This window comes from Leptosomus discolor, chromosome 13, assembly GCF_034619465.1.
Source record: "Leptosomus discolor isolate bLepDis1 chromosome 13, bLepDis1.hap2, whole genome shotgun sequence".
NCBI lineage: Eukaryota > Metazoa > Chordata > Aves > Leptosomiformes > Leptosomidae > Leptosomus > Leptosomus discolor.
In genome coordinates this window covers 18,001,669-18,010,255 of record NC_141403.1, presented here as the reverse complement: position 1 = coordinate 18,010,255, position 8,587 = coordinate 18,001,669, and the positions used below count along the sequence as shown (strand labels likewise).

General features: G+C 46.3%; 1 protein-coding gene across 3 annotated transcripts; it reads left to right on the top strand.

Moving 5' to 3' along the window:
* The first annotated feature begins 489 nt into the window (after nucleotides 1–489).
* On the top strand, nucleotides 490–8,237 carry LOC104341901 (myosin regulatory light chain 2, smooth muscle minor isoform). 3 transcript variants are annotated; one of them, XM_086472491.1, is made up of 4 exons: nucleotides 490–535; nucleotides 6,147–6,344; nucleotides 6,508–6,669; nucleotides 7,732–8,237. In XM_086472491.1, the coding sequence occupies exons 2-4, from the start codon at nucleotides 6,161–6,163 to the stop codon at nucleotides 7,902–7,904; spliced, it is 519 nt and encodes a 172-aa protein (XP_086328617.1). In that variant the 5' UTR covers nucleotides 490–535; nucleotides 6,147–6,160; the 3' UTR covers nucleotides 7,905–8,237. The 3 variants fall into 3 exon arrangements, with proteins under 3 accessions (XP_086328617.1, XP_086328616.1, XP_009955165.1); XM_086472490.1 differs by lacking the exon at nucleotides 490–535 and adding an exon at nucleotides 1,734–1,749; XM_009956863.2 differs by lacking the exon at nucleotides 490–535 and adding an exon at nucleotides 4,326–4,445.
* Nucleotides 8,238–8,587: the final 350 nt, after the last annotated feature.

The window sequence follows — 8,587 nt, the reverse complement described above, 5'->3', positions numbered from 1 at the left end:
CGGGCCAGAACGGCGGTCAGAAAGGCGGCCTCACGGCCCGCCTCACGGCCCGCCTCACGGCCGGGACCGGCGGCAGCGGACCGGACCCGCCCCGCCCCGCCGCGCGAGCAGGAAACTCCCGCCGTTGCCTTACAAGGGCAGACGCGGCGCTGGCTCCGCCCCCCGCCCCTGGAATGCGGTGACCGCACCGCGCTGCACCAACGGCTCCGCTCCGCCGGGGGGACCGACGGGGCGGCGGCCGAGCCCCAGACCTTGAGCTCGTCCTGCCGGGGCGGGCAGAGACCCCCGAGAGGAAGCGCGAAAGATACAATCGCCGCCGAGACACCCCCTTGGCACGGTTTGTGCCGCCGAAGCGACCAGCCTCGCCGCCAGCCGCCCCCCCCCCCCCCCGCCTCTCCGCGCGGATGGTGTCGCCCACGCCTTCCTTCCCCTGCGCCGGCGGGGCGGCGGCCGCTTGCCCTCCGGAAGTGCCGTTGCCGCCGCCGCCGCCGCCCGCCGCCGCCCCCGGACGAAGCCCTTCTCCCGCAGCCACCAGGTGAGGCGGGAGCGCCGCCAGCGCTGGGCGAGGGGCTCCAGCCACCCCCCGCCGGGTCTGGAGCCGGGGGGAGGTGAGGGGTGCGGTGCGGTGGGGGGCGGCCGCCTGAGGAGCCGGGTCGGGGGTCGTTGGTGGGGGCAGCCGGCCTCGGCCCTCGCCTCGGTGCTGCCGGGCCCGGCTGGAGCCGTGCGCGGCGCGGGCTCCGAGGCTCTCCCTCGCTTGGGGGCCGCCCTGTGCGGCCGGGGCTGGGCTGGAGGGGTGATGCCGGCTCGGCGGCCCGCCCTACCAGCCGGGCGGGGGGCCGTTGCGGCGGGCACAGGCACCCCGTCGGGAGAGGTCAGCCGCCTTCCGGCCGCATCGACCCTCTCCGGCCGTTTCGTTGCTGTTGTGAGCAGGAGAAGGGCTGGTTTGAAGGTTCCTGCGGTTGGAAGAGGCTGAGACAGCAGGCGAGGTCCTGAGCCTGTCCTTTCCTCCGTAGGTTTTGAAATAATTATGGCCGCAACAAAGCTATTACGGACAGTGCATAGTGGTTTCCGTTCTCTGACTTGCAGACAGAGGCTTTATTGAGTCATGCAGACGAGATTTTGAGGCAGGTTTAGCTCCTGTACAAGGGTTTAGGAAAACTTGATGGCCCTCAAGTCTAGGTGAGATTGCATAGGGTTTTTGGTTTTTTTTTTTTCAAAGTGTAAGCTGCTTTTTAGTTAGCTTTGCCACAGATCTGCTGGAGTGCCTTGGCTGGGTGTCTTCCTGTTACCACCCATACTGTGGCGGATGAGTGGTGGTACGGGATGCTGTAACTGTTACACGGACAGAACTTGGGCTTTAGCTTTGAGGCCAACTTTTGAATTCGATTATTTAAGAGAAGGTGGCTATTGTATCTTAGTTTAATAAAGTTCCCAAATAATCGGCAGTGTTAAAATAAAATATCCAGTACTAAATTTTATGTGGAGACTTTTTTGGGTGTTGTGTTTTATGTTGTGGGGTTTTTGTTTGGGGTTGGTTTTATTTAATTTTGAGTGATAGGCATTCACAGTCATAAAACCACTGTTGAAACACGAGGCTATTCTCTGCAGTGTGACTTCTGGTCACTGCCTCTGAACAGTTCAAACTTGCACCACTGTTAGTGGGTTGTGAAGTTTCATATCTTATTGTCTGGCTCAAGCTCTCTAGTTGCTCACTTTTGTCTCATTCTAGGGTTTATCCTTTTCCCAGAGGTAAGGAGCATAAGATGACTTCTGTGCTTCTGTAGTTCGATATCCCTTGCTGTTGCTCAACGAAGCGAATGAGTGTACGTGTACGAGCAGCACAGCGCTATCACTTTAGTCCAGTGGGTGCAACTTACTCTTTTTTCAATATGTGAAAAATCTTTCAAAAACAAAAGCTTTACTTGGGAAGTACCTTACAGTAAGTCTTACAGGTGAGATCTTAGTTTAGAAGTCACTTGAACCCCTTCCAAAACAAGGCGCAGACCATTCAGTGCCTCATAGTATTAAACAACAGACTAAGCCCGCGTGTCATGACTTGTACTATCTAATGTGAAGTATTTCCACTTTTCATCTGCTAAAATTCTTCTGTTTTCAGTCTATACCTACCTTATTTCAATTACTTCAAAAAAAAAAAAAACAAAAAACTTTTACAAATGACCTGGTGGATTTATCAGATGAAATTCTATTTTCTCTAAAATTAGTGGGTCCAGTGCTTGACTCGGATGAGGTTAGTTCTTGTTCATTGCGTCATTCACTGTTGTGCACAGAGACATAACACTTAAGTATAAACACTTGGAACTTTTTCATCCCAAATTGATCTCTTTGGCTCACTGGATTGATGTCCTCGTTTTTCTGAACACGTTGCAATTTATCACCCACTTTCTAATAGTTTCCCAGAGCTGAGTGCAGAATTTCATAGAATCATAGAATAATTTAGATTGGAAAAGACCTTTAAGATCAAGTCCAACCGTTAACCTAACACTGCCCAGTCCACCACTAAACCATGTCCCTAAGCACCACATCTACATGTTTTTTGAACACCTCCAGGGATGGTGACTCCACCACTGCCCAGGGCAGCCTGTTCCAATGCCTGACAACCCTTTCAGTGGAGAAATTTTTCCTAATGTCCAATCTAAACCTCCCCTGGCACAACTTGAGGCCATTTCCTGTTGTCCTATTGCTTGTTACTTGGGAGCAGAGACCGAACCCCACCTGGCTACAACCTCCTCTCAGGCAGTTGCAGAGAGCGATCAGGTCTCCCCTCAGCCTCCTCTTCTCCAGGCTGAACACCCCCAGTTCCCTCAGCTGGTCCTCACCAGACCTGTGCTCCAGACCCTTCACCAGCTTCGTTGCCCTTCTCTGGACACGCTCCAGTACCTCAATGTCCTTCTTGCAGGGAGGGGCCCAAAACTGCACCCACCATTCGAGGGGCGGCCTCACCAGTGCCGAGTACAAGGGCACGATCACCTCCCTGCTCCTGCTGGCCACACCATGGCTGACACAGGTCAGGATGCTGTTGGCCTTCTTGCCCACCTGGGCACACTGCTGGCTCACGTTCAGCCGGCTGTTGACCAGCACCCTCAGGTCCTTTTCTGCCGGGCAGCTCTCCAGCCACTCCTCCCCAGCCTGTAGCGCTGCTGGGGTTGGTGTGACCCAAGGGCAGGACCCGGCACTTCGCCTTGTTAAACCTCATACAATTGGCCTCGGCCCATCGATCCAGCCTGTCCAGGTCCCTCTGCAGAGCCTCCCTACCCTTGAGCAGATCAACACTCCCACCCAACTTGGTGTCATCTGCAAACTTACTGAGGGAGCACTCGATCCCCTCATCCAGATCATTGATAAAGATATTAGACAGAACTGGCCCCAACACTGAGCCCTGGGGGACACCACTTGTGCCCAGCCGCCAGCTGGACTGAGCTCCATTCACCACAATTTTGGGCCTGGCCACCCAGCCCGTTTTTTACCATTTCGGGTATAGCTGCACCAAACTTGGTCTGAAAGACACTACAAACTTGTGAGACCTCATGTTTCTCTATGTGCAGGCTGATGGCACTCCTCAAGTGAAAGTCTCGTGCCTTCTGTGTTCTGTACAGCTGCCTCCCAAGCCTGGTCGAGAGAAACTTAGAAAACAGGAATGCAAGCATTGGCAAATTTTTCATCTTCTCTAGTACGATCTTCCAACATGGCAGTCTTCTGAACAGAGTTAGAGACAGATGGGCTCTCTTCCCACCCTGTGTAGCTGCAGTCGGCAGCAGTCTGCTTTTGTTACCTCCTCTTAGGAATGAATTTTACCCGAGAGCATTGCAGTTCGTGGCTTGCTAGGAGCACTGCCTCACAGCACATGCAAAGTAAACTTTTTACTTTACTTTGCATAGGCCATATCCTGAAAACTATGAATTATTTCAGAGAACAGTTATTAGCAGATACTGTTTGACTCTGTTCTGGGTAGTGGAACTTTTAATCAATAATTTGGACTTTAACAGTAATTTGTATGAGTGTTTTTAAAGAGGTAGGAAAAAGACTGAAGTTATGCACAACCCTTGACTGCAGCTTGAAAGCAAACAACCTTCATTGTCAGCTGTATTCATAAATATCTAGATGTCAGGGGTTCATATTTATTTGTTGAACTGTTGTTGGACGCCAGACATCTTGGATAGCTTGTGGTTAGTGAATGCAATGAGGAGAACTTCAGCATTACAGAGTGATGCACAGTTGCATTTCACAGGCTATTTTTAGTTCGGGGCATAATGGGTGTTTTAGACGTCAGAAGAACGCTGTATATGCACGCAGGATTTAAAGTGTGGAATTAGCAGGGGAAATCAGTAACAGCCTTTGTAGACAGACCGACAAGGACGTAACCATGGAATATCCTTTTATGATCCAGATGCTTGGTACAGCATGTCATGTAGCTGATACAAAGCAAGGTAAAATGTCTTTCCTTTTAATTGAAAGCAAAAAACCTAACTGCTTTTTGCCTGAATAGTGGAATGATTGACCATGTAAGGGAGTTACTTTGCTTAATTTTATGCCCTTTTTTTTAAGGACGAGTCCAAATGGGTGACTTCCGTCTTGCTTTTCAGGAGTCTTAAACAGAAAGTATAGTGACTTTGAGCAAACTGTCTGAGAAACCGTTAGAACTGTGCTGTGACTGATTAGAATTGCATTTCTGACCAGGTATTTTTTTAAGTCATGAAATTAATACTCACTCTAAATTTCAAAATGTTGTCATTCTTGTGACTACAAGTGGAGCTTAAATTTGTCCCCTTTCAGGGCACACTTGCTGCCGGTGCTTCCTGTAAAATTCAAAATCAAGGCTGGAAGGAATCTGGTTTGCATAACACTTGGTTTGGGCATAATAAAGGATTAGAGCAGCATGGATTGCTTCCATTATAAAAATTAAAGCATAGAGGTGTGCAAGGCTTTTAAAACACATTAAACAGTCTGCCTTACTTTGATCCAGTAGCGATGTTGAGGTCTTTGTGTTTGCATTTCAGTGCATGACTCAGCTTTCCCTGTCTGTACCGTTGACCATAGTTGAACACCAAGTGTATCTTCCTGGCTAAAAAGAAACTGTTAACCTTGAAAGCCTCACTTGTACCCCGATTGTATTCGTGTTAGAATGTGTAAACTACCACGTTTATTTCTTCATTTGACAGCTCAAGGGAAACAATGAAATTTGTGCATTTGTGATACATGAAACTATATATGCTCATAGAATATATAAATATAAATTATTATATTTAAATATCTATAAATATATCTTCTGTAAGAACATATAAATGTTTTAAAAGGTTGATAATTTAGAAGAAACAGTCTTCAGATTTTTAGAACTGTTATGTCATTAATTCATTAAAAAAAAAAAAAGAAGAGTATGCTGGCATTTGCGTACGTATCATGTAATAGATGCAGTCTGTAAGAGAATAGCAATGTAGTGCTTTTGAACCACGTCAGCGTCCTTTCCCCAACACACACAATCCTCTTGCTGACTTTGATGAAAGCACCCTAGGAGTAGTTCTTTGGCAGATCTGTCTCCCAGCACCATCCAACAACCTTCCCAAAAACATTAGGCTCTCGTCAGGGTCATTCTGTGTCCCGAGACCCACTGCTCTTTTAATAGCAGCTATTCTAACAAAATGCCGTTCAGAATCTACAATACTTTTTTTTTTTTCCCCCCTCCCAAATGTTAGTTTAGCATACTGCTTGATATATTTAACCACTACATACTATGCTAGGTTAGCAGCCCATATCCTTCTACATGGTACATCAACGGGGCCTCCTAACCTGCTAAATACGTAGTCATCTTAAGTTGTGGAAGATGCAGATAGAGCATTGAATCAGCAATACAAGCACTGCGTGAGTTTCATGTCAAGGACTATGATTTGATTTGACTTTAATGTAGCTGGCTGTTGGCCTTCCGTGCCAGTCCCTGAATCCTAAAAGACCTTATGCTTAACAGCAAGTGAACTCTGAGTGAAAGAAGATGGAGCAGGAGATATTAAAATAAATGTGTCCTTTGGGGTACTTGCTTATAACATGGAATTTGATATTCCTTTACCCATCTCTCCCCCAAGGACTTGTAATCTGATTTAATACGCTAAATCTTGGATATGTTTCTGTCTCCTTAGAATCAACAGCCAACATGTCTAGCAAAAGGGCAAAGACGAAGACCACCAAGAAGCGCCCTCAGCGTGCCACTTCCAATGTGTTTGCAATGTTCGATCAGTCGCAGATTCAGGAATTCAAGGAGGCCTTCAACATGATCGACCAGAACAGGGATGGCTTCATTGACAAAGAGGACTTGCACGATATGCTCGCCTCCCTCGGTAATGCCCCTTGCCTGTGGATGGCCGCCAAACGAATCTGTGCTGTTAAAGTTAAAATAATTGAGTTTGGGAGGGCTTCTGAGAGATGTGTCGGCTTGTGTTGTGCTCTTCAGATTACTTTTCGTTTGGAAGCTAAACCAAACACGAATCCCTTTATTTGTAGGAAAGAATCCCACGGATGAATACCTAGATGCCATGATGAATGAGGCTCCAGGGCCCATAAACTTCACAATGTTCCTCACCATGTTTGGTGAGAAGCTAAATGGCACCGATCCAGAAGATGTCATCAGGAACGCTTTTGCTTGCTTTGATGAAGAAGCAACAGGTACGTGGGTAAAATAACAGTGTTCACGTATTCCTTCTACTTAGTGCTGTAACTATAAATACTTGTGGTGATAAATCTTTTTTTTAATTCTGAAAAGTAATTTCTGCATACTAAAAATCATGCCTCTATCCTCATCAGCTGAAATTAGCTTTTCAAACACTCTAAAACTTAAAATCCCCAACCTCTGGCACTTCAGTTCTGTTGTTCAAAACAGGAGAAAGTAAAAAAGATGTTAATTGGGAACCAGGGTCTTAAATTTTTCCTAACTTAAAATTCAGCTTTGGGGACAACTTTCGTAAGGGGAATCCTTACCTCCAAAGCTGTTGTGCTTCTCTGAAGAACTTTTTTCTGTCAGCAACTTGTATGCACCATCCCTCTGTTAAGCTGCACTTAGAGGAGAAGACAAAGAATACAAGAAACACCTTGTGTGACTCACGAGAGTGCTGACAGGAGGCACCACAAGTTATATCAGGCTGCTTGTTTAATAAACAATGCCAAAAATATCTTTGCAGCACGTCTAGTAAATCCGAGTTTTGTCACCGATTTAAGATCCATTTAAAATCTTTGAAATATTTCAGACTTCCCTCTGTTTCATGCACTTGCTGAACATTGGTAGTCAACTTCCATCGCTCTCTTTTTTTAGCGGTTTTCATTAGAAATGTCAAGGCAAGCGGATCCCCTTTGTGTAAAATGCAGAGTTGTTAGAAAGGCTGTTGGCCCTGCGGGGAAGGCAGCCCTGCTCTTGGGAGGAAGGTCCAGTGCGTGGGCTGACCAATTCGTGCATTCTTTGAAACCACACAGGGAAATCATAAAGTGTCCTTTACCTGAAGTGGTGAGACCGTGCAAATGGCCTACGAGGCCTGACTGGATTGAATGCTTGTCGTTACTCGGCAATGACAGCAGTAGGCCTTAATGGCTTTGTTGTCATTTGGCAACAAAGGCTGTAGGTAACATTAATTGAAACAAAGAATTCAAAGAAAAATTATCATCCAGCTCTTAGCAGATAAATTTAAAAACTCATAAAAACTCCTTTTTCTTACCACCTCTTCCCTTGTCTTTTAGGGTTCATCCAAGAAGACTACCTGCGGGAGCTGCTGACCACGATGGGGGACAGGTTCACGGATGAGGAGGTAGACGAGCTGTACAGAGAGGCGCCCATCGACAAAAAGGGGAATTTCAACTACATTGAATTCACGCGCATCCTGAAGCACGGAGCAAAAGACAAGGATGACTGAGCACATCCCTGGATACCCGCGGATTGCCTCTACTTTACACTTACGTTTATTTTTGAGGGTTTCTTCCTGATAGAACTCGTTGCATGCATTTAGCTTTACAGCTTTTGCCTTTCTCAATGTATTTATCTATTCCAGGCCATTTAGGCACATTTGCACCTGTATAATCAGACTGGAAGCGGGGAAAATATTGAGGAAAATGATATGGGGACAAAGATCTCTGGATTTGATAGTCCAGGAAAACAATCTCATGTTTCTGGTTTAGCTGGATTTTTACATTTTTCTAATAAATGCCATTTTGAAATAAAGATTGCTATATAGACAAAATACCTCAAATTCTTTTGCAAGGAATGACATTTCTATTGTGCGTTTACAAATGTGGGTGTGTTGATTTACTTGCAGTTGCAATTCAAGCTGGAAAACTCATTTTCGTAATGTTTTCTTTCATGTCACACAGTTCTGACGTGCTCCCAGCAGTATGTCCTGGTGTCTTTAAAAATGCAGCTGTACAAATTTCTTACCTCAGGTTTTTGAAGTGGGATCTGTCTGATGTAAGCAGTTAGACAAAGAAATGGTACGGGAAGACTTAAAATTGCCTAATGGCCAGCAGAGAACATTTATGATTCTTAAGCAGATAGCATGCCCAGCTTTTATTTCCTTTTAATATTGATAGTTTTTTAGCAATA